Here is a 22430-nt window from a genome sequence, read left to right as displayed (position 1 = left end):
TCCTCTCCTCATCCCAGCCAGCTTCTGTGCATGAGTTAAGCTCTGAATTATCCTGTGCCAGAAGTGTATCCTGGGGAGCATGAGCCCACGAGTGTGTGACACCCAGAGGGCTCTGTCACCAATGTGCAGAGCTGAGCTCACTGTGGAATGTAGCAGACAGCCCCATCCAGACTGGGATGCCCAAAATGTGACCATTAGCCTTCAAAGCTGGCAGTGCAGGATGGATGAGCTGGGCTTCCAGGCTGATGTCAAAGCCCTTAATCAGCTCCTGGGAACAAACCCGGGAAGCCCCAGTTGCAGAAGAATAATTTTTTTGTGTGTTGGCCTTTGTGCTCAGCCTAGCAGTGTCTTGGCAGGGGTTGCTGGTTTGTTTAATGAACATGGAAGTGGGAGGGGAGGAAACAGCCAGGGAAGCATTACAAATTGCTTCAGAGCAGTGGCATTGAAAGTATTTGTGCTTACCACGTCTTCTAAACAAAGAGCTCAAAGCATGGCAAGTATTATCCACATTTTACTTGCAAAGAGGTAAAAGCAGGAGGAGGAGAAGCTTTGCCTGTGCTCATGAGCAAGCCCACAGCAGGTGTGAGACACATAGGGGTCTCACCTGAGATCCTGAGGGGATGGGGATGGTGGTGGTGGTGAGGGTCTCTCTGGGAACTGGCCCAGCAGCTCTCACATTCCTTCACACTCATCCCTGAAGCACCAGCTCTGTTTCTTTGCTCACCTCTGACCTCTGCTCTGAAAGGTGCTAATGCTCCAAAATCTTCCTCTTCACACAGCCAAGTCTACCTTCCTTATCTTCCCTTCCAATCTCTTTTACAGCTGAAGCTGTGGAACAAGTACAGAGTCTCCAACATTCCTTCCCTAATATTTATCGATGCCTCCACTGGGAAGGTGGTTTGCAGGAACGGCCTCCTGGTCATCCGAGATGACCCTGAAGGTAAGACCTGGAGTCCTCTGTGCCACAGAAACATGGACACACAGCTGCCTTTTCATCTCAGTTCATTTGGAATGGCCTGGGGGAGTGGGAACAAAGAACTATTGTTATACTTAACTATTCAAAGCACTGTGCTATTTTCGGCATAAAATTTTCTGCATCATTCCTGCCAGATCTTGTGTTTTGGTTTTGCTTACTGAAAAGAACAAAGAATTTCCCTCCAGGATTTTTGTCTGGAGTGCTAATGAGGAAAAGGTTAGGCTAACTGAAACACAGAAGGTTGGATTTTTCCCTAATGGAGGCACATGGACAGACAGACTGAGGGCCCAGACCTTCCATAACTTGGGAGCAGAATCCTTCCAGAATACTGAGTGGGATTTTTATCACTGACATCACACTCAGGTTAATGCATTTCCCATTATTTAGAAATTAAACAGAAAAATGTTACTATTCTTCCTTGCTAAGGTTTGCTGTGCTGGGAGTTGGTGTTAAATCTATCTTCCTGCAATTTGGAAAAACCCATATGAGCCAAATTGGAAGGAAAAAAACCACCAAATGTGCCCTTACTCACAGACCCTGCAGACCCATCAGTCATCTGCTGTCGTTGTCCATCCATTTCTTTTATTACTGGCTCATTGTTTCATGGTGCAGTAAATACTGACAGAGTCTTTAATTCAGTGGCAGGAGCTGTACAGCAGGAACATGTTGTGGCCTGAGCCATCTGTGATGTTTCCTCCTCTCTGGCTGAGCACACGTATTGACTGCTCTGGGAGCTGGCAGCAGATGATTCAGAGCATGTTTGTGTGTACACACACAGCTTGCTTTGGGGTGCAGAGGGTTAGTGTAAGATATATATATAGAGATATATGGATATAAACATACCATCTTTTACATATATATATACCTAAGGTTTATAAATAAAGACATGTATGGATATGGGTAAAAATATATGGTTAGTACCAGCATAAAGGACAGATTCTGACTGCATTCCTGAGCGTGTACCACCTTGCCCTCTCTTGCTAAAGTAAATACTGTTGATAAGGAAAAGATGCCTCATCAGGCACAAAACCAGAGCAGGCTTTGCCAAGCTGAAGGTGCTGTGACTTGGGTGCTGCCTGCCTGGGACAAAGAGCTGACCCTAGCTGCAGTGCAGAGCTTGGCTTCCTCACCTCAGGGCAGGGGTGTGGTGGTGCTTGACAGCTGAGGTGTTCTGCATCCTCCTTGCATGGGAATAAACCCCAGGAGGTTTCCTCAGACAGGATCCCCTGTATCCTGAAGATGGGATGTTTTTTCTAGTGGAATTTTCTGAAACTGTAAAAGCTGCATGCACATGTTACTGTCTTGTATCTTCTTTCCACCCCTATCCCGACCCCTCCCCAGGTCTGGAGTTCCCTTGGGGGCCAAAACCCTTCAGTGAAGTTGTTGCTGGGCCTCTGCTAAGGAACAATGGGCAGACACTGGACAGCAGTGCCTTGGAGGGCTCTCACGTTGGAGTCTATTTCTCGGCACACTGGGTGAGTAGGAGCTGCTGTGCAGAGCAGTTGGAGTGGGCTCAGGGAGAGTAAAGACCCCAGGCTGGTTGGTGCTGAAGAATTTAAGATTGTTTGATTATCAGCACTGCAGTGGCCTGTCATCCTCAGCTGGCCCTGTAAGGGGGATAGTGGTCAGATTTTAGAAATGGAATAGGTCTTGTTGTTAACTCTACAGACCATAAACCCCAGCCACGTTCAGGCACTGCAGCAAAGATGAGGTCACACCATTTCATGGTCACTGGGTCACCTGGCCCTGCTGGGTGTGGGTCTGGTCCTGAGGAGGAGACAATGTCCTCCTTGTGCTTGTGTTTTGCAGTGCCCGCCGTGCCGAAGCCTCACGAGGGTGCTGGTGGAGTCCTACCGGAAAATCAAGGAGGCAGGCCAGAAGTTTGAGATCCTCTTTGTTAGTGCAGACAGGTGAGGCAGCACTGACACCCTGTGCAGGCAGAGCAGCTTGGCTCTGGTATCAGAAAGGCTTCCTGAGTCCTTTCCCTCTGCCCAGTGGGGAAGTGCAGGAGCAGGTCTGTGCTTCACTTTGTGTCTTGTGGCTCTGGGGTCTGAAGGATGCTCAAGCTGCTGCTGTCACCATGGGTTGGCATTCAGATGCCCTGGAGAATTTGAAATATTTTACAGGGGAGAAATACACTGTGGACTTCTTCATGAAGGACTGGGGGCTTTAAATTTGGTCTGACTCTCTCCCAGCTGATGGATTTTGGTGGGAGGGATAAAGGGCTTTGCAGGCCAGGTTTTTAATGAGAAAAGAGACTGGCAAGTGGAGGGCTCTGCAGGCCATGCCCTGTTCCCCTTGCACAGGTCAGAGGACTCCTTCAAGCAGTACTTCAGTGAGATGCCCTGGGTGGCTGTGCCATACACTGATGAGGCCAGACGGTCACGCCTGAACCGACTCTACGGCATCCAAGGTAGGAAAGGCCACACTGAGGCACAGATCTCCTTCCCACCCCCCCCTTTCACTGGGTAGTTGTAATGTCTCCTCTTGTTTAACTAAACCAAAAAAAAAACAGCAAAGCACAGTCCCTCAGGCAGAGCTGCTTCATGTTTCTGCTTTCCACAAACTCACATTCCTACCACCTGCCAGGCAGGCTGTTAGTTGAAACAGGACTTCCATAAACAACCTAATTCTTCCTGGAAACTTGGAAGCTGTTTTTGGCTTGGATGTTTTTTGTCTAATTACTGATTTATTTATTTTTTTGCTATTTCTTGAAGGTTTAAATTTCATTTTCTTGCTGGTTTATGTAATGCAAAGGCAGGCCATGGTTCTGTGCAGGGGCTGAGGAAGATGGCATCTGGTTTATGTTAGTGACATGAATTACAAAGGAGAGAGTGTTTGATGTAAACCATGGCTTTGCTTTTACTGTACGTGCCAGTGCCAGAATTCCAGCAGCCCTGACTGCTCATAGGGGCAGGGAGAGACTCTGTGTGTCTGGGTGGCTTCAAAGAGTCACAAAGATGATAAAAGCTCACAACAGCTTTCCTGGGGGCTGGCACCTTGTTCCTGCAGGGGACAAACCACAGCACAGAGGTGTGCAAGGTGACTGGGTGATGAGGAGATCGCGTGTGTGTACAAATAGTTTCTCCCTGTGGTTAAAGGGTCTTGCTGCAATGTGGCTGTTCCTCATCTGTTTCTGTGTGATGTCATAGAGTCAGAGAATATGGTGAGTTGGAAGGGACCCATCAGGATCACAGATCCAACTCCTGGCCCTATGTAGGACACCCAACAATCCAACCCTGTGCCTGAGAGCTTTTTCCCAACGCTTCTTGGGCTCAGACAGATTTGGTGCTGTGAACGCTTCCCCAGGGAGCTTCTTTCAGTGCTCAACCACGCTCTGGGTGAAAAAATTTTTCCTGATATCCAACCTAAACCTCCTCTTTATTCAACTTTATGTTGTTCAGGTGGGTGCAGGTTGGCAAAACGTTAATGTGATCTGCAGGGAAGGAGGAGTGTTGCCAAAGGTGGCTGAGGGCTTGGGAAGAGTGATAGGAGAAATGTTCCTTCCTTGGAGTCCTCTCCAAACACCCCTTCTGGCATGAGCTCGGGTGCTGCCACTCAGTTCTGTTCCTTGACCTTAGCCCAAGAATAACCATTTGCCTGCTTTAAATAGCCATCAGTTTGCTGCTTAATGACCTTCCCATGAGGTGAGAGCTTTCCAAATTCATCTGTCTTTTCCCCAGCCCACTCACAACCCTCTCCAGTGCTGGTTTCAGCAGAGCCCTGCAGGACTGCTGCCAGTTTCTCTGGGACTTTCTGTAAATAAGGTGTCCAGACATGGATACTTGAGCACCAGGCATGCTGTAGTCAGGGTAACAGTTACAGCAGCTTTCCCTCCAACTCCAGCCACTGCCTTCTTAAAGGTATCTCTCTTTGTTGTGTGCTGACCTGAAAATGTAAATATTGGCTGTTCCCCTGCAGCCCAATCCCCTCCTCTGCCATAACATAGCTCCCATGTTATCCCTGAATCTTAGCTCCATGCAGACTTTGGGTCTGCCTGCCTGTTTGCAGTCAGGCTTTTCCCACCAGCTGAGACAAAAGCTTCCTGCAAACAGAGCTGGATGTCATGGGCTCTGCTCATCATCACGTGTGGTTATTCCACCTAAATGAAAAATCAGATCTGTGTAACCACATCTGCATTTCCTCACATTCATGGTTCTGATGCTGCCTCTCTGAAAGCTCTCTTTGGAGCTGCACCTGTGATTAGTGAGTGTCCAGGTTACCATCCTAGTGCTTGTGCTGTGAGCACAACAGGTTTCCCTCTGTTTTTTGAAAGCTGGGTACTGGAACAACAGGAAAGTTTGTCTTCCCTGTCTGCTTTAAGTTCCTGAGTGGAGGAAAGCAGCAAGAGTCAAACCTCTTGTTGTTTTAGTCCTGTGTTGGCCCCTACAACTTTTAAAAACTCAGTATAAAATGCAAGTTGAGTTATAGGCCTTTATTTGGGTTTACTTGAATGCCTCTATTCATAACTCATGTGCAGTCAGAGGCTGTACCATACCACCTCTAGTAAATTGCTTCTGGGTGCAGTGCTGTTCTGAGAAAGAGTCATGTCTTGTGTTGTGGCTGCTTAGAAATAATTCCCCTTTGTGCAGGCAGCTCCCAGTCCTGCCTTGGGTGAAATCCCCTGGTCTTAGCTCTCCTTCCAGCAGGATGGGGAGCAGTGATAAACTTGATGCTTTGATAGGAATCACCCCTTGTTGTTGTGTATCTCATGGGATCCCTGAGTTCCCCAGTATTCCCCTGGACTCCGTGGTATCTCTGCAATTTGCAATGCCTTCCGAAAACTGCTGTTTCTCCCCTTCCCCATGCTTTAGCCCAGACAGCCACAGATCACCCTCACAGCCTGGAAGTCACTGCTACAGGAGATTTCTGGAGCTTTCTTCTGAAAAGAGTGAAAAAACAGCAATAAAATGCACCACCTGTGCTGTGGTTGGTGTGGGGTTTGCTTCATGTAGATTGTGATTACTCACCCAACAGACTTCATGCAGATGAGATTTCAATGTTGGGTCTGGGTTTTAATATATAAATATGTAAATGCCTTGCCAGGTTTGGTAACAAACCATTTGGCCCCTGTGTTTTCATAAAATGCTGCCCCTGTGGGAGCCAAATCCATTTTCTAGTGCATCAAATCCAACCAAGGCTGTCTATGCTAATTCTCATCCAACCTTATACAATATTCATTGCAGTGTCTGATATCTGATTCTTCTTGATAAGTAAATTCTGGTGTTATGACTTAAGGCAATTACCAAATCCCCCAAAAGGCACTGAAATAACAAATAGTGGCTGGAACGAGTAGGGAGAGGGATTTATTTGGGTTAGCAGGTGTGAATAACGTTAAGGACGGTTTCCCTGGTCCTGCAGGTCTGTGTCCCCTGAAAACAGGGTGTGTCTTTTAGGGAAGTAGTCACAAAGAGCACCTGGGAAGACGGGGATGTAAATTATCTTTAAAAATATTCTGTTTTCTGATTCAGTTTTGTATTTGCAGTTGGAGGCTTAATGGCTGGGTACTGGGGGGGGGGGATGTCATCTGCATATGCAAATTAGTTGAAGTCTAAAGGAATGCTTTGAATAGTGGATTAAATCCTTGATAGCTGCAGAATCCCAGTGATCTGTGCCTAAATTGGGCCCTTAATTTTCCCAGATCAGCAAAGTTTATTTGAAACCTCTGCTTGGGAGCGCTGGTTTGGTTGCTCAGGCTGGCTGATGACCTGAGAAGTTTGTCCCTGGTGTATGATGGATGGAAAATCGGGCGTTTGGGGTGGGGCTGGCAATCGTAAAAGGATGAAGATCCCAATCCTTGGTGCTGCTGAGCTTCTCCTGGTGTCAGTAGCACTTTGTGCCTGTAAGGGCAGGGCTAGCTGAGATTTCCCAATTCCTTCCAGTCTGTTTAACCCATCCCTGCCCTGCGGCTACGTTGAATTACCAGCAGGTAATGAATAAGCCTTTTTGTGATACAAAATGGTTTTCTTGGCGTACCCTAAGGATCAGCAAGCTCAGGCACTGGGCGGGTTCCTGCACTGCTGCTTAGCTCCGGCCCCAGCGCAGGCAGGAATGCGCTGGGCTGGAATGACGGGAATGCGGCTGCTGGCCTGGAGCTGCAGGCAGGCTGGGGCACACATTTGGCCGTGTATTTCCTAGAGAAATGCCTCGAATTCAGGGGGTTTGTGAGTAACCCACTGTTGGACAAACACAGGAGTGCAGTGCCAGCAGCCTGGCAGGGGCAAACACACTGCCAGCCCCCTGCTCAGGGAAGGGTTCTGCAGGGTGTTTCTGAGGAATGAGCTTTAAAATGAACCTTGGGATGAAAGGAAGGAGTGTTGGAATTGCCTCAGCTTGCCAGGGATGTTGCTGGGTGAAGGAGATGCTGGATGGGGAGCAGGTCAAAGCCCGGGTGATGAGCAATGACAGCAGCACTTGGCACTAACACTGGTCACTTCATTTGTCCCGTGGGGCCTGATCCTGCTGTCCCCTCTTCCTTCCTTGTGGGATGTTTCTTTGTCTCCCTGATGACAGAGGAATGGTGTGTTTTCCAAATGAAGTCACCAACATGAGCCGCTCCTGCTGACCCCTCCGTGGCTGTTTTGTGTCTGGAAAGCCGGTGCTTTATCAGATGGGATGGTCACCAGCTGGTGTCCAACCTGTCCTGCTGCCAGCAACATTTGAGTTGGTGACTTGTGCTGTATCTCTGCTGCAGCTCTGTTCACCTCCCGTACAAAGCTTTTATACCTTCATGACAAAATTTTTCAGCCCCATAGCTCAGGGCAAAATTCTGCTTTTTCCCAAGGGCCAGACCATCACTGGATATCTCCTGAGCCACAGCCTGCCAGTGTCCTGCAGACCTGGACATTCCAGCACAGCTTTGTTAGTCTTCAGAGGGATGTGCTGTGGAAATGGCTGGGCCATTAGTGCAGAATGTTGGAGGGTTGTGGGGGCAAAAGTACCGTGGTGTTCTTCTGGGAAGGAACACACCCTGCTTCCTGGCCACTGTTGTCTGCAGGTCTTGTGAGTTCCTGGGAATCAGGCTCTTCCAGAGGCAGCCAGATCTCAGCACTGGGATGGTGGGGCAAGAGGGAGGGTCCCTGGGTGGTGTGGTGGGATTTGCACCCATGGGCACCAGACAGCAGCAATCCCTGCCTGCAGCTGGGCAGAGAGAGGCAGGCAGTGCCAGAGCTGTCTCTGGGCTTCCTGCTCTGGCTCCTGAATTGCAGTGCTCTGCAGTTCAACTCACTCTGTGAGCTGCGGAGAGGCAGGAGGATTGCTGGGCTCCTGCCAGAGCCAGAGGCCATAGGAAAAGGCCTTTCTCCCCACACCCTGTTGCTGGACAGTTCATGCTTTGGCTGATCCCCCTCCCTGTTTTTTTCCATTGCAGGCATCCCGACTCTCATCGTCCTGGACTCCAAGGGAGACATGATCACGCGGCAGGGCCGGGTGGAGGTGCTGAACGACATCGAGTGCCGCGAGTTCCCCTGGCACCCCAAGCCCGTGCTGGAGCTGACGGACTCCAACGCCGTGCAGCTGAATGAGGGCCCCTGCCTCGTTCTCTTTGTAGGTATGGATGGAGCATCCCTGCTGTGACAGCAGAGCCTGTGCTGGGGAAGGGGGCTGGGTGACCTGCCAGCTTGGCTAGAGCTGGCCATGGGGCTGGGAACCTGTCTCTGGTGATGACAGAGTCTCTGGGAAGGGATATCACTTCCATTTCCATTTCCCATTGTTTTGTGCTCACAGAAAGGCCAGTGGGGGGAGTGAGCTCCCTGTGGAAGCCCCTTAGGGCAGAGCTGGAGCCTTTCCTGTACCACAGCAGCTCACAGGGGTTTCCCAGAGCCTGCTGTGCCCACGGGGCTCCTGCAGCTCCCACACACCACCCTGGGATGCGGTGGAGCAGTGATTGGCAGCGCAGAGGAGCTGTCATAACAAAGGTGTGGTGGTGGCTGTGGATAAGGAATGCTGATGAGGTGTTGGGAGGATGAGAATTACACTGTCACCGCTGCTGGTGATGGAGATGGGAAAAGCCTTTCTGGAGCAGGGACTTAGGTGCATGTGATGTTACAGAGGAGTCAGAGGAAGTGTCTGTGAGAGGGATTATGGATCTGTGCTTGAAACCACAGCTCAGGGCTTGAGTCCCTGGGCTGAACAGGGCTGTGACAATCAGAGCAGCTTATCATGCTCTGATGGTCCTTGATTCTCCCCATTCCCCTGGCTGCAGGACAGGGCAAGTTTTCCCCCAGAGTTCCTGTCCTTTCACTGCTAACACACATATGATGCTTCCCTGTGGTTAGACACAGGCCTAGAGCTCACCCAAAGCATGGATGGCTCGTTCCTCATTGCTTCCCTGCCAGCACTGGACACAGTGACTCAGGAAAGGGCATGGCTGGGATGAGCTGTAATGCAGGCTGAGCCCTGGAGTGCACACAGCATCCCAGGGAGAGAATTGAGGGGTCCTGGGATCTTGGGGGAGTGCAGCTGGTCCCCTGTGTGCAGTTTGGGGGTTGTGCTGAAGAAGCCCCCCCTTGCCTTGCTGGTGTTGTGCCGGGCCCAGGGCAGGGCTTGTGTCTCACTTCCTCATGTGCCCTTTGTGAGCAGCACACGCTCCTCTGCAGCGCTGATAACACAGCTCTCACTCCTTTCCTTCTTCCCTTTCAGATTTCCTTTTGACCCCTGGTTATTTATTCAGTGCAGCCCAGCAGGGGATGTGAGCACAGAGCCAAAAATCCTCTCCTCACGCAGGAAGGACTGGCTGGCCACGCCAGGCTTGATGGGTTGGGGCTGGCCCTGCAGGCCTCTGGAAAGAATTATTTTTATCTTGCTCTGAGCAAAGTTTTTCTATCACCTTGCTGCAAATAGTTCATCAGGAGAGCAGCTGGGGCTCTTGCTTGGTGCTTTGGGGGGTGGATGGTCTTGATGAAATCCACCAGTGATGTGCTAGGGCAGAGATGCAGCTGGTGCTGCAGCAAGGCAGGCACTGGGAATGGGAGCTCCTGGCCAGCTTTGTCCTGCTGGGAGACCCCCCAGCAGACCAGTGCCTGAACTGCACAGGCAGCAACACCCCAGGAGAAGGCAGGATTAGCAAGTGCTGGTGCAGAATAAATCCTGACTGATCTACCTCCTCCCCCAGAGGGGTTAGGGCTGGGTTAGCCAGAGTGTGCAGGGCTGCCTGGAGCACCGCCAGCAGCCGATGTTTGTAGGAAAATCAATCCCTGCAGACACCTCGCAACTCAGTGTATTTATCACTGCCATGCACGCAGGACAGACCCTGAAATCCAGCATGCAGCGTCTCTGGAATCTCCTGCTTTGCTTGGAGAAGCCTGAGAGGAGGACAGGGATGTGTGAAGCAAGGGCAGAGAGTTTTCCCAGCATGAGCATGGCTTTTCCCAGCTGTGGGTTGGACCTGCAGTGGTGGTTACATCAGGGACCATGATGGGAGACAAGGGGCTCTCTTCTGCCTTCTTCCTTTAATGCCTAGAAGTTGTCCCTGAATTGGAATCTTTTAATCTCCATGCTTCCCAAGGACGCAGACTCTCCTCTTTCCAGCTCACTATTTGAACTTCAGTGCTGGCTGGCATTTGATTGATGCTGCCATCTCTTTCTGCCCTACCTCTGTCAAATGAAAGCTGCTTTCACAGCGCTGAGACTGGAGCAGCAAAGCTGTGGCTCAGCCATCCCAAGGCAGAGGGATGGTGGGTGGCAGCAGGCTCAGATCAGCACCTTTCTTTAGTCTTCAAAACATGCTCAAATCACAAAGCAGCTGGTTTTTGTCCCTGTTTGTCCCTGCACATCACCAACAGCACCAGGGAGCGATCAATGGAGTATTTGGGGAGCAGGAGTTGCTTTTCTGTTCGGTGTTTCCCTGTAGTGCATTTCAGCTGATCCCTGGCTGCTCCAGAGCTTGTGTGGCTTTGAAGCCTGTGTGGCACATCCGGGCTCCGGCTTCCTGCGCCGTGGTGCCAAGGGACAGAGCTGCCAGCACCTGGCCCGTTTGCATCCTTTGATCCTAATCTCCTTTTTTTTGCCTTGCCTCTTTTTGTTTTGTCTCCACACGCCCCTGCCCTGCAGATTCAGAGGATGATGGGGAGTCAGAGGCAGCGAAACAACTGATTCAGCCCATAGCTGAAAAAATCATAGCCAAGTACAAAGCCAAAGAGGAGGAGGCACCGTTGCTCTTCTTCGTGGCGGGTGAGGTAAGTGAGAGGGGAGCACAGGGCTGTGTCCTGCTGGGTATGGGGACTGAGTGGAGTTGAGTACCATTGTTGTTGTTGTTCAGGGGGTAAACTGAGGCACAAAGCTACTGCAGCTGTCAGGCAGCACGGAGCAAAACCAGGCTTGAGGCCTGGCTCAGTCTGTGCTGTCCTTGCTGGATATTACTCCCAGCAAAGGGTTTGCTCAGAGGTGGAAAAGCCTGAAGGTGGGAGAGGGACAGGCAGAGTGGGGTGGTGGGAGGGAGTGAAGCTGCCCTGCTGGGCTGCTGCCTGCTCAACCCTAAGGCTGTGCAGGCAGGAAAGTGGCTGGACAGGAGAAGATGATCAGGGTTTGAGTTTCAGCCTGGCCCAGCCAGTGAAATTTCAGCTGTTTCCCTGAGCTGACCATGTTTTTCTTGGCTGGGATGGTATTTGAGGCATGTGCAGGCTGCAGTGCTCAGAGTCAAAGACCTGGAGAGAATGGGAAACGGGAAAACCGGAGGACTTTTGGCCTCCCTTTCCCCCACACAGACACTTTGCCCTGCTGCAGTCTGGCAAACGAAGTCAAAAAGGCTCCCAGCACCCCCAGGCCTGCCGTTCCCTCCCACATCACTGCTCAGGGCCTGGGCAGGTGGGAGCCGCTGCGCCTGCTCCATCCCTGCACGCCCACGTCACAGCCGCAGTGTTCCATGCGCGGAGCCCTCCGGAGCCGCCCTGCGACAAAAGGGTCCCCACTGCCACACCCAGGCCCCCCCAGCCACACAGGCCCACACTGCCACCTCCCACAGCCCCGCTGGCCCCCTCCGTGCAGCCGCTCCCGCTCCCAGCACCGGAACGGGTCTCCGAGCATCCCAGCTCAGCCCCGCACCCTTGAATAAGTCCCTTGTTGGAAAGGGCTATTTTGGGAGGGTCTGGGACCTTCCCCCCTCCCCCAGAGCCTGCGAAGCGTTTTCCTCCCGCTCGCCGGCTGTAGCTGAAACATTGCTGCTATTCATGCAGCTCCCGACGGCCCTGCGGCGGCCGGCCCGAAGAATGGGGAGCGTCCGGCACATCCCATTCATCCGTCACCTCAATAGCCGGGAGCGCTGGCCCCGGGGCTCCGCTGGCCCCCACGCACAAAGCAGCCTGGCCATGGCCGGAGCAGGCACCTCCCATCGCTCTCCCTGCACCGTCTGGACCGATTTTGCATTGATTAAAAATATTCCTTGGTGCCTTTGTAAATAAAGGACGAGGCGTCCCGACACCTGGGTGGGGGCGGCCGAGGCGACGAGCCCAGCCCTGCTCGCCCTTCCAGCCACGTGGTCCAGCTGCGCCAGAAACCCCTGCAAAGGAAGGGGAGGCGCGACCGCAGCTCCCCAGCGTTGCTGCCACACGCTGCAGAGCCCCGGCTGCCAACCAGGTGGATGGATTCCATTCCTGCCCCTTGGAAGGGGCGCGAAGGAACGCCCCACTCCGGGTGCGGCGCACTGTGGGCTTGGTGATGAATTGCACCAGTGCTGGCTTTTTGCATCCCACAGCCTTGGGAGGGATAAATCATTGCCTTTGCCCAGAGCTGAGGCGTGCCTGGGTGAGGGGAGGGCAGCCCTCTCCCCCTGCAAGCAGCCTGCTGCTCCTGTGTGTGCCCAGACACTAGGACCTGCTGGTGGGGTCTCATTGTTGGCTCAAAGCACGAGTCTTCATCCCATTCCCGTTCTTTGCTTTGTTCTGGGTGAGCGCTTAGGTCCTTTTGGTATCCACCCTTGGTGAGCAGCAAGGCCGTGGCTATGCTGGCAGAGGGCTGGCAGTCCCCACATTCAGCACTTGTCCCCAGTTCCTTGAGGATGTCCCAGAGGTTCTGGGGTGGCCGGGGCAACAGGTTGTTCTGGAAGCAGTACTTCTGAGTTGGAGTGCATGAGCCTGGGATAAACCAACCCCGTTTGGTTCTGACACAAACCATGAGCAGAGCAGGCACCAAGATGGATGTTGCCTGCTATGCTCACAGTACTGCAGGGCTGGTGCAAGGCCCAGCCTCCTGGGATACACTGGGGGCTGGACTGTGGCAGCAGTGAACTGCTCCTGGTCTCCTGGCTCTGCTGATGACTCCTCTGTCCTCCTTTTGGCCTCCAGGACGACATGACCGACTCCCTGCGGGATTACACCAACCTGCCCGAGGCTGCACCCCTGCTCACCATCCTGGACATGTCGGCTCGGGCCAAGTACGTGATGGATGTGGAGGAGATCACGCCCGAAATCGTGGAAGCCTTTGTCAGCGACTTTCTAGCAGACAAGCTAAAACCCGAGCCCATCTAAGGGGCCCCTGCGCCAACAGACGTTATTTAAAACTAGGTCTCTCTTCCGCCGCTTGTGGATTCTCCAGCGTGTCCTCACGCCCGACCCAGTATCCAACCTTCTTGTGGTGCCTTGTTTTACGCAGTGAATCCTTCTCCTAAGCAAACTCCTTGAGATGCACTTTCAGCAGGGAGTTGTTGGCGTTTGGAGACTTCGCTTGTGCTTCATGGTGATATATTCTCTAATAACCAGGCCAGAACTGTTACCATATTGTTATTTTATACATGGCACTAGCTAGCAGGCAAATCTTTTTGCATGGTGTTCTTCCCAACGTATGCATCATGCAGTGGGTGGGGTTCTTGGGGCTCTTTTCTTCTCCCACTTCTTTCCTTTCTCACCACCCCTGCTGACTAAATGAGTTCCAGGAAGCAATAAGGAAATGGTCCCCATCGCCCCTGGCCAGTCCTTTCTCTCCCACGCAAGTGCCCTGACAAGGCCAAGACAAAGTCTTAACTGCTGACAACCTCTGAAAGACCACGGCATAGCCAAGCTCTTCCTCCTGGGGGTGAGACCTTCCCTTGTGGGTTTCCCACCCCCCACTCCAAGGACCTACAGCCTTAGGCAGCGCAGGCTGTGCGTGTCAGGATCCATCCCCCTGCCATGGGTAGGTATTCCCTCTGTCCCTCCCACTCTGAGCCAGGAGGATCACCACCGGGCTGCCCTCACCTCTTGTCTCTTCCTTGTGCTCTCCCTGTCCCCTCTGTCCCTCTCTCTCTGGTATGAATTGTTCTCTCCCTTCTGTGTTAGTTGATTGAGCTGTTTTTTCGTAGGTGTGTCCCAAACTCAACGTTAATGGTGCTGTTCTTTAAAAAAAATAACAAAAAAAAAAAAAACCAACCCCAAACCTTAAGAAAAAACCCCTCCCTTAATCCAAGCAGCACAGCCGAGCCCTTGAAAAGTGACATTGTAAAAACTGTACATGGTGATTGGAACTTTGTAATAAAACTGTTACAATGACCTTGTCCCAGGAGGTGCCGATTGCTGCGTCCTGCTGGCAGGGAGAGGGAGCCTGTGTAGGGGGAGAGGAGCCCACAGCCTGACCCCATGGATAGGTGGCTCCTGGGATTGTGTATTCCCCCCCTTGGGCTCCCACAGCCCCTGGCTGTGCCTGCTCTGCTGAGGTGGCTCAGAGCTCCCCAGGAGGGAGGGAGCCCTTTGGCAGCCACTGGGGCGTTCCCAGCCTGATGTCCCAGCCTGAATAGCCCGTGTTGTGCAAGCCACTGCTTTTCTCTTTCAGCTCATTAGTCAGCTATGGCAGGATTATGGCCTCCTCTTTTATCCTGCTGCAGCTTCCCACCCTGCCAGGAGCTGGGAACGGCCGCCAGCTCAGCCTGTATAAACCCAGCCTGTGTTTTGCACATTTCAGGGGTTCCTGTGTTCAGCTATGATGAACTCACTGAGGACAGTTCCAGGAGCAGCCCAGCACCTCCCAGCAGCGGTGTGGTCGGGATTGCTGGAGCTTGGACACTCCACATCACAGCCAACCCCAACCAGCCTAGCCCACGGTGGGGTTGGGGTGATTGTTGGAGCACAAGGTTTGGGTAAACACAGGCAGGATTCGTTCAGGTGACAGCAATCTGGCCTTTCTGACTCAAAACCACAGCCAGACTGGGAAGGCCACACGCTGTCAGCAGCAGCCTGGCTGGACCAGCACAGATGAGGGATCTGAGGTCTCCACAGATCTGCTGGATGAAAGGGCTGGAGCAGGAGTGAACCAGCTGAGGTGGGGCCAGGGCTGCTATCCGGCCTTTCACTTCTCTTCTCTCTAGCATCACCGTGTGGCCACCACATCCATCGGGAGCCACACACTCATCCCAGCACTCTCCAGCCTTAAATACTCATTTACTACAGACCAAACAGCCCGAGCTGCTCTTTTATTAACTCTCATGGAAACCAAAGGCAAGAGGTGCTCCTTCATCCCCCAAACCACAGCAGTTCAGCCTGGCACAGGCAACTTGTGCCTGTCATCCTCCTGCTTGTGCCTCCACAGCAGCTGCCTCTTGCCCTCAAAAAGCATGATGCCAGCAGCAATGGCAGAGTTCAAGCTGTCCACACCTGGCACCACGGGAATGACCAGTCTCTTCCCCCCCGTGCTGGCTGCAAGCCGAAGTGCGGCCGGACTCAGGCCGTGGGTCTCCCCTCCGATCACCACGGCCACTGGAGCTCGTGCCCAGTCCTCGTAGTAATGCTGTGCAGCCAGCTCTGGGATTCCTGCTGCTCCCTCCTCACCCTCGTGCTCAGGAGGTTGGAGCATGAGGTCCTCAGGGCTGGGTTTCACAGGAGCTTTTGAGCTGGCGGGAGCTGAGCCAGCCCTGTCAGCCCCTCTTGGCACGGACGTGGTGCCGGCCAGAGCGCTGGGGTTGTTGTCGGCCACGCAGACCTGGATACCGGCTGGGAGCTTGGTGGGAACAGATTCCCAGTCCAGGTTGGTGATGACGGGCACACGGAAGTGAGCCCCCATGCCTGCACGGAGCACTTTTGGCTCCCATGGATCCACACAGCCTGGGAAGGAATGGGGAGAAACAGTGACAGCGCATGGATTCCCGCTGAGGGGGATTCAGCAGCCATGCCGAACCATGCCAGCCACTCCGGGGAACATCTTCAAGCACCTCATTCCCTGCCTTACCCCCAGACTACTCAAAATTCGCTCTTACCTTTGGTGAGCAGCACTTTCTCACAGCCTGCTCCTGCTGCAGATCTCAGAATAGTCCCCAGGTTTCCTGGATCTCGGATGTTGTCACAGATGAGGAGCAGTGGCAGGGAGCTGGCGAGCTGAGCTGCAGGGTAGGACATCTTGGCAGGGTCAGGCTTGGAAAAGATGCCTGAGGAAATGAAGTGTGACAGATTTATGACTGACCCACCCCAAGGAGAGGCCTGGTCTGAGAGAGTTGGCCCAAATCTCTCTAAAGACCTGCTGGAGGAAGTGTTAGGAAAAGCACCACCTAAAGTTAAGTTTGAACAGAGTTTGTCACTTGGCAAGGAAAACTTATTTTCCAGCAGTGCTATGTCTAAGGAAAGAGTATTAAGAGTCATTATCCTAAATAAGAAAAGTTTCCCTTCGGGCAGTGTTGCAACTGTTTCAGAGACAACTTACCTAGAAGCCCCTGAGGAGTTACGAGGTCAGACCAGGTCTTAATGTCTTCAAATTTCACCTTAACCAAGCTGGCTCGTTTTATCTCTGCCTCAGGCAGCAGCTTCAGGTGCCCCACAGTGCTGAAGAAGAGTGTCTGTGGCACAGCTCCTGCCTCCAGTGCATCTTTGATCAGCCTGTGCCCCTCCAGCAGAACCTTCCCGTTATTATCCCGAAACTTCTTCGACTTGGCAATAGTCACCACTTTTCTGTGGAGAAATTATTCAGATAATGTGGCTGTGATGCTCACACCACCTTCAGTCTGACCTTCAGCAGCCCCTGGGAGCTTCTCTGGGCGGTGACAAAGATGATCTGAAGGACTGAGAACCTGTCCTAGGAGAAAAGGCTGGGCAGGTTGGCTCTGGGGTGACCTTAGAGCACCTTTCAGTACCTGAAAGAGCTGGTGAAGGACTTAAGGGCTTGGAGTGCCAGTACAATGAGGAATGGCTTTTAACTGCCAGAGGGCAGGATTAGATGGGATATTGGGAAGGAATTCTTTCCTGTGAGGGTGCTGAGGCCCTGGCACAGGGTAGCTGTAGCTGCCCCTGTATCCCTGCAAGTGTCCAAGGCCAGGCTGGATGCTTGGAGCAGCCAAGTCTGGCAGAAGGTTTCCGTGCCCATGGTAAGGGGTGGAACGGGATTGAGCTTTAAGTTCCCTTCCAACACAACCATCCCCCGGTTCTATGAACCCCTCCCGGTACCTTCAGCCTGCAATGCGTGTCAGTCTCCCCCCTTCCTCCCACGGGCGGAACTCCCCTCCCGTTCAGGAGGGTTCTGAGGGGCAGCACGGCCGGGCCCAGCTCCCCGCGCTCACCCCAGCCTGCGGTCCCCGGGCGCCGCCTTCTCGTACCACAGTCCCGGCGCGGCCGCGCTGCGCTCCACGGCGGCCGGCGGCTGCGGGCGCTCCGCGGGGCTCTGCGGGCTCTGCCGGGGGCTCTGCGGCTGCAGCACCCGCACCGGGCTCCGCCGCAGCGCCCGCACCCCGCGCCGCCCGGCCGGGTCCCCCCGCGGCCTCAGCAGCGCCCGCCCCGCGCGGCCCCGCGCCGCCCTCGCCCCGTGCCGCCACGGCTGCGCCGCGTGACGTCACGGTGCCGCCGCCATGGCCGCCCGCAGGGCGCTGCACTTCGTCTTCAAAGTGGGCGATCGGGCCCGCACGGCGCGGTTTTACCGGGAGCTGCTGGGCATGAGGGTGAGCGGCGGGGACCGGGGGACCACGGGGCGGCGGCTGCGGCCGCTCCGGGACTGCTGAGAACGGGCGGTTCTGCGGCCTCCGTGTCCTCCCTGGAGCGCGGCCCAGGGGATGAGGATGAGGATGGGATAGGGGTGGGGATGGGGATAGGGAGAAGGGGTGGTGTTGGGATGAGGATGGGATAGGGGTGGGGATAGGGATGGGGATGGGATAAGGGTGGGGATAGGGAGAGGGATGGGGTGGGGAATAGGGATAGGGGTTGGGATGGGGATAGGGGTGGGGTTGGGATGAGGATGGGGTTGGGATAGGGATGAGGATGGGTTGGGATAGGGATGGGGTTTGGATAGGGATAGGGTTGGGATGAGGATGGTTTGGGATAGGGGTGGGGTTGGGATAGGGATAGGGTTGGGATGAGGATGGGTTGGGATATGGATGGGGTTGGGATAGGGATAGGGTTGGGATGAGGATGGGTTGGGATAGGGGTGGGGTTGGGATAGGGGTGGGGTTGGGATAGGGATGGGGTTGGGATAGGGATGGGGTTGGGATAGGGATAGGGCTGGGATGAGGATGGTTTGGGATAGGGGTGGGGTTGGGATAGGGGTGGGGTTGGTGTTGGGATGAGGATGGGTTGGGATAGGGATGGGGCTGGAGCCCACAGCCTGCCCACGCTGATCCCATTCCCACCCGTTTCACCCGGCCTGGGGAAGGCTTTCTGGGTCGGAACGAGGTGATCCTGCGGTCCCCTGCCAACCCCAAGCGTTGTGTGCTTCCCAAGGTGCTGCGGCACGAGGAGTTCGAGGAGGGCTGCAAGGCCAGCTGCAACGGGTGAGTGCCCTGCCTGCCCACCCAGCACCAGCTGTAAAGCAAGGGCTGGGTTGTCTTTGATTAAATTGCTTCCCTTGGAAGCTGCAGCCCCCTGTTCTGTTATATTGAACATAAATACCACACCTATAGATTGATACTTAACTGTGTTGCATTATTTCTTACCAGGAACTACATCCAGCTCCACTGATTGTTTATATAGGCATGGCACCATCGAGGTTCTTGAGTTAAAAATCCCTCTTAGTTGCCCCAAAGGCTTTTGTAAGGAAAAAAGGGTGAAAGAAGAAATAGGCACTCATTTCTTTCTGAAATGGAAGGAATCTTACAGTTTGGTGCCCTTTCCTACTTAGCAATAAGGAAGTAATTATGTAATTGCAGCTAATGAGCAGCCTGTGCTCTTAAAGCAGGAGCTGTTAATGAGGTAGAATTGCTTTTATCATACGGCCACGAACAACAGCCTGGGGTCAAAGCTGCCATGATTTCACTCTAGGAATGCAATTCCTCCTTGAAACGCAAATACTTGCAGTTCTTGGTGGTTACTTTTAATATTAATGACATTAAAATATGGATAATATGGATATTCCAGCCCTTATGATGGAAAATGGAGCAAGACCATGGTGGGCTATGGACCAGAGGACAATCACTTTGTGGCAGAGCTGACTTACAATTATGGCATTGGAGAGTATCGCCTGGGCAACGACTTCCTGGTGAGCTCCACTCCAAGCAGCCAAACTTTCTCGTGATAATCTGATTTACTTCAATACTTAGAAGCTGGTTTGTCACATGGGTTGTACCAGCTGGGGTTTTTTTGTGCTGTTTTGTCCCTTAAACACTTCAGTGTTGCTTTTGTGGTTGTCTTTGAGTTGAAAGAGCAGAAGCCAGAGCAGATTAGTGCTCACATGTGGTCCAGGAAACATTTCTGGAGCTCTGCCTCTGCTCTGTGTGTAGGACAGCTGGTATTTGCTGCCAGACCCAACATGGAATGCTGAACTTGCATGGGAGGATTTGCTGCAGGAAAAACACTCTTATATTTATTATTAATTTTTTTGTGTGTGTGATTTAGTGGCTGGCAGCAGGTGGAGAGCTCCTGTTTCCTTTCTCTGAATCCACCCCATGGATTTTGTTGTGTCCTCTCTAGGGCATCACTCTGGTGTCCAGCCAGGCTGTGAGCAATGCCAGGAAGATGGGCTGGCCCCTCAAAGAAATCACCTCTGGTGTCTTTGAAGCTGAAGCCCCAGGAGGATACAAGTTCTACCTGGAAGACAAGGAACAGCTCAAGCAAGGTGGAATCTTTACCTTTTCTGGTGTTCAGCAGAGATTTACCAGTGGGGTATCAGAGTGTGTTTACTTTGATGGCATTTTATAAAACAGAACACTTCTTTATCATTTCTCTGTTACTTCTCAGGAATGCAAAACCGTGTGTTTAAACCTATGATAGGTTTGTAGCTAATTTGAAATTATTGCAATCCTCAAGATCCCGTGTGGAAGGTTACCCTGGGTGTCTCAGACCTGCAGAAGTCTGTGAGCTACTGGTCTGGTTTGCTTGGGATGAAAATATATGAGAAGGATGAGGAGAAACAAAGGGCTTTGCTGGGCTACGCTGATAACCAGGTCAGTCCTTGGAAAACTCACCATGAAAACCTCTGGTTTCCTGAGAACAGAATCCTAAAAGGAAAAAAAAAAGTTCTTAATTAAAGGAACTTAATTATGAGTGTTTTAATTGAAGCTGTATACGCTCAGCTATGTTTTTAAAAAAGTCAAAGCTGTGGTTTGCTCTGGTGATTCTGGCTTGCTGGGAAACGCGTGGATGGGGGATTTTGGAATCACTCACATCCTGGAGAAAAAGCTGCAGCCTGGAGAACAGTGTCCCTGAAGCCAGGCTGAGTTTTTCCCTGTTCCAGTGCAAGCTGGAGCTGAAGGCTGTTGGAGGAGCAGTGGATCATGGCACAGCATTTGGACGCATCGCCTTCTCCTGTGCCAAGGAAGAGGTAACAGCCCCACTTCCCTCACCCCTTTCCTTACCCCACAGCTGGGGAAGGCAATTTTTAATGTTAACAAAACAATCCTGAGATAGTTTGTTTATCTTTCTGGCAGCAGGATGATTTTAGTTTGTTTTCTATTCTCAGCTGCCAAACATTGAAGCCCTGATGAAAAAAGAGAATCAGAAAATTTTGACGCCCCTGGTCAGCTTGGACACGCCTGGCAAAGCCACGGTGCAAGTGGTTATTCTGGCTGATCCTGTGAGTAAAACTGGAAACAATGATGAAGTTTGGGTTAAATTGCTCCTTGCCATTGGTTATAACTGAGCTGCTTCCTTTTAGGATGGCCATGAAATCTGTTTTGTGGGAGATGAAGCGTTCAGAGAGCTGTCCCAGGTGGACCCTAATGGTGACAAGCTGTTGGATGATGTAAGTGTCTGCACATTAATTTTCTTCCTGATTAGAGAGACCTGTAAAATCCCATTTCCATTCCTTGTTGAGTTTTTTCCTAGAAGCAAATGACCCAAGCTTGTTAAGGAAAATAAATCAGTTTTTAAAGCTCACTTAGTGCCCTGGGTGGAGTTTTCCAGCTCGCTCCTGGGGCATGGTCACGTTATTTGCTGTGGCAAAGAACATTGGTTTTCAGAGTCAGCTCTCCTTACTAGTGACTAGAAAAATAATTTATCCCTCCAGAGAGATTTCCTCCTGTTCTGACCATGTCCACACTTGTCTCTGTGCAGGCCATGGCTGCAGACAACAGTGACAAGTGGTTTGCTGAGCACAACATGAAGAAGGTTTCAGCTTAGCTGGAGGAACGGACTGGGCTGCTCCTCTGTGCCTTGGAGTTCTCCCAAGAAAATTCCAATCCTGGTTAAAGTGCTGCCTTCCCAATCAGAGGATGCTGGGGTGTCCCTTGGTGGTTTTTTTGAGTTGGTTTTAGCTGATGTCTCTGGCCTGCTGCTCTCTCCCCTCCAGCAAATAACATCTCCTCCTCCCAAAAAATGGGGCTGTGCAGCAAAGAAGCAGCTGAGCCCTTGGCATCAAAAACAGGAATCATCAGTCAAGAAAACCTCACATTTCTGTGTTGTTGTTACACTTGAAAGAAAGGTTATTTTCTGGTTAATTAATTTTCTGATTAATTTGCTTTAGCTATCCTTTATTTGCAGGCTAGAGAGGAGATTTTCAAGCAGCTCTGGCTACTCCCCCTCTCCAGTGGGGTGTGGGGAGCTGGAGCAGGGAGTTCATCCCTTTATTGGGAACAAAGAAATGATCTTGGCAAAGCATGTGAGTGAATACTCCAGTCCTTGTTTTCATTCCAAGGTGTTTCCCCAACTTCCAAGGTGCAATGTTCACTGGAGAAGCCCTTGGTGTGTTTCTCACTAGGATCCTGGTGTTGATGGGGTGGTTTCCACCCCTTCTCAAGGAGATTTCCACGCTCCAGGAGGGGAGCTGAGGCTGTGCTTTGGGGTTTGTAGCTGCACTGTCTGCTGTGCAGCTTGAAATAAGTTTTGCAATTAGCTTTTGGTGAGGAACTTTGGGGATAATACTTCAAGGGTTTATCCTGTTGAAATGAAGTCACTCTGCTTTTGCTGGTGGAATAAAAGCTGGGAATACAGGGGGACATTCCTGGCATTGTTTCTGTCAGGTATGCTGTCTGACTTGCCGTTTTCTTGATGAAAACCTTAAATAAAACACCTTAAATCACGTTTTCATCACAAAACTGAAACGAGTTTTATGGAGATCGGGCAGTGTTGGCACTTCTGAGCTGAAACAGGAAAAATTCCTCGCTGGGCTTTGGTTCGAGCTTTTAAAATTCAGCTTTAACGACGGGTTT

The 22430-nt window shown here is 52.2% G+C and overlaps 3 protein-coding genes across 4 annotated transcripts in view; 2 read left to right on the top strand and 1 right to left on the bottom strand.

Moving 5' to 3' along the window:
* Positions 1 to 14438, top strand: part of NXN (nucleoredoxin) — a 46832-nt gene extending 32394 nt beyond the window's left edge. The window contains exons 2-8 of the mRNA XM_005525720.2: positions 823 to 940; positions 2318 to 2451; positions 2786 to 2886; positions 3283 to 3389; positions 8346 to 8525; positions 11027 to 11151; positions 13255 to 14438. Coding sequence (XP_005525777.2) covers positions 823 to 940; positions 2318 to 2451; positions 2786 to 2886; positions 3283 to 3389; positions 8346 to 8525; positions 11027 to 11151; positions 13255 to 13437 — 948 coding nt within the window. The 3' untranslated portion in view covers positions 13438 to 14438. The remainder of the gene's footprint in view (positions 1 to 822; positions 941 to 2317; positions 2452 to 2785; positions 2887 to 3282; positions 3390 to 8345; positions 8526 to 11026; positions 11152 to 13254) is intronic.
* Positions 14439 to 15337: 899 nt separating this feature from the next.
* On the bottom strand, positions 15338 to 17707 carry MRM3 (mitochondrial rRNA methyltransferase 3). Its single transcript, XM_014254843.2, has 5 exons — positions 17694 to 17707; positions 17421 to 17654; positions 16571 to 16815; positions 16131 to 16298; positions 15338 to 15978 (listed from the first exon to the last, which is right to left on the bottom strand). The coding sequence occupies exons 1-5, from the start codon at positions 17705 to 17707 to the stop codon at positions 15413 to 15415; spliced, it is 1227 nt and encodes a 408-aa protein (XP_014110318.2). The 3' UTR covers positions 15338 to 15412.
* On the top strand, positions 17694 to 22316 carry GLOD4 (glyoxalase domain containing 4). Of its 2 annotated transcripts, none has more exons than XM_005525719.3 (9): positions 17694 to 17795; positions 18571 to 18620; positions 19204 to 19324; positions 19756 to 19900; positions 20092 to 20228; positions 20519 to 20605; positions 20744 to 20857; positions 20939 to 21025; positions 21337 to 22316. In XM_005525719.3, exons 1-9 carry the CDS (start codon positions 17706 to 17708, stop codon positions 21400 to 21402), a joined length of 897 nt encoding a protein of 298 aa, XP_005525776.2. In that variant the 5' UTR covers positions 17694 to 17705; the 3' UTR covers positions 21403 to 22316. The 2 variants fall into 2 exon arrangements, with proteins under 2 accessions (XP_005525776.2, XP_087922295.1); XM_088066169.1 differs by having other exon boundaries at positions 18503 to 18620.
* Positions 22317 to 22430: the final 114 nt, after the last annotated feature.

The sequence above is a fragment of the Pseudopodoces humilis genome, chromosome 23 (genome assembly GCF_049639895.1).
Source record: "Pseudopodoces humilis isolate 2021_Gansu_Grassland_sample_001 chromosome 23, ASM4963989v1, whole genome shotgun sequence".
NCBI classification, from domain to species: Eukaryota; Metazoa; Chordata; class Aves; order Passeriformes; family Paridae; genus Pseudopodoces; species Pseudopodoces humilis.
Note: the sequence above shows the minus strand (reverse complement) of the source record. Positions and strands in the feature narration are given on the sequence as shown.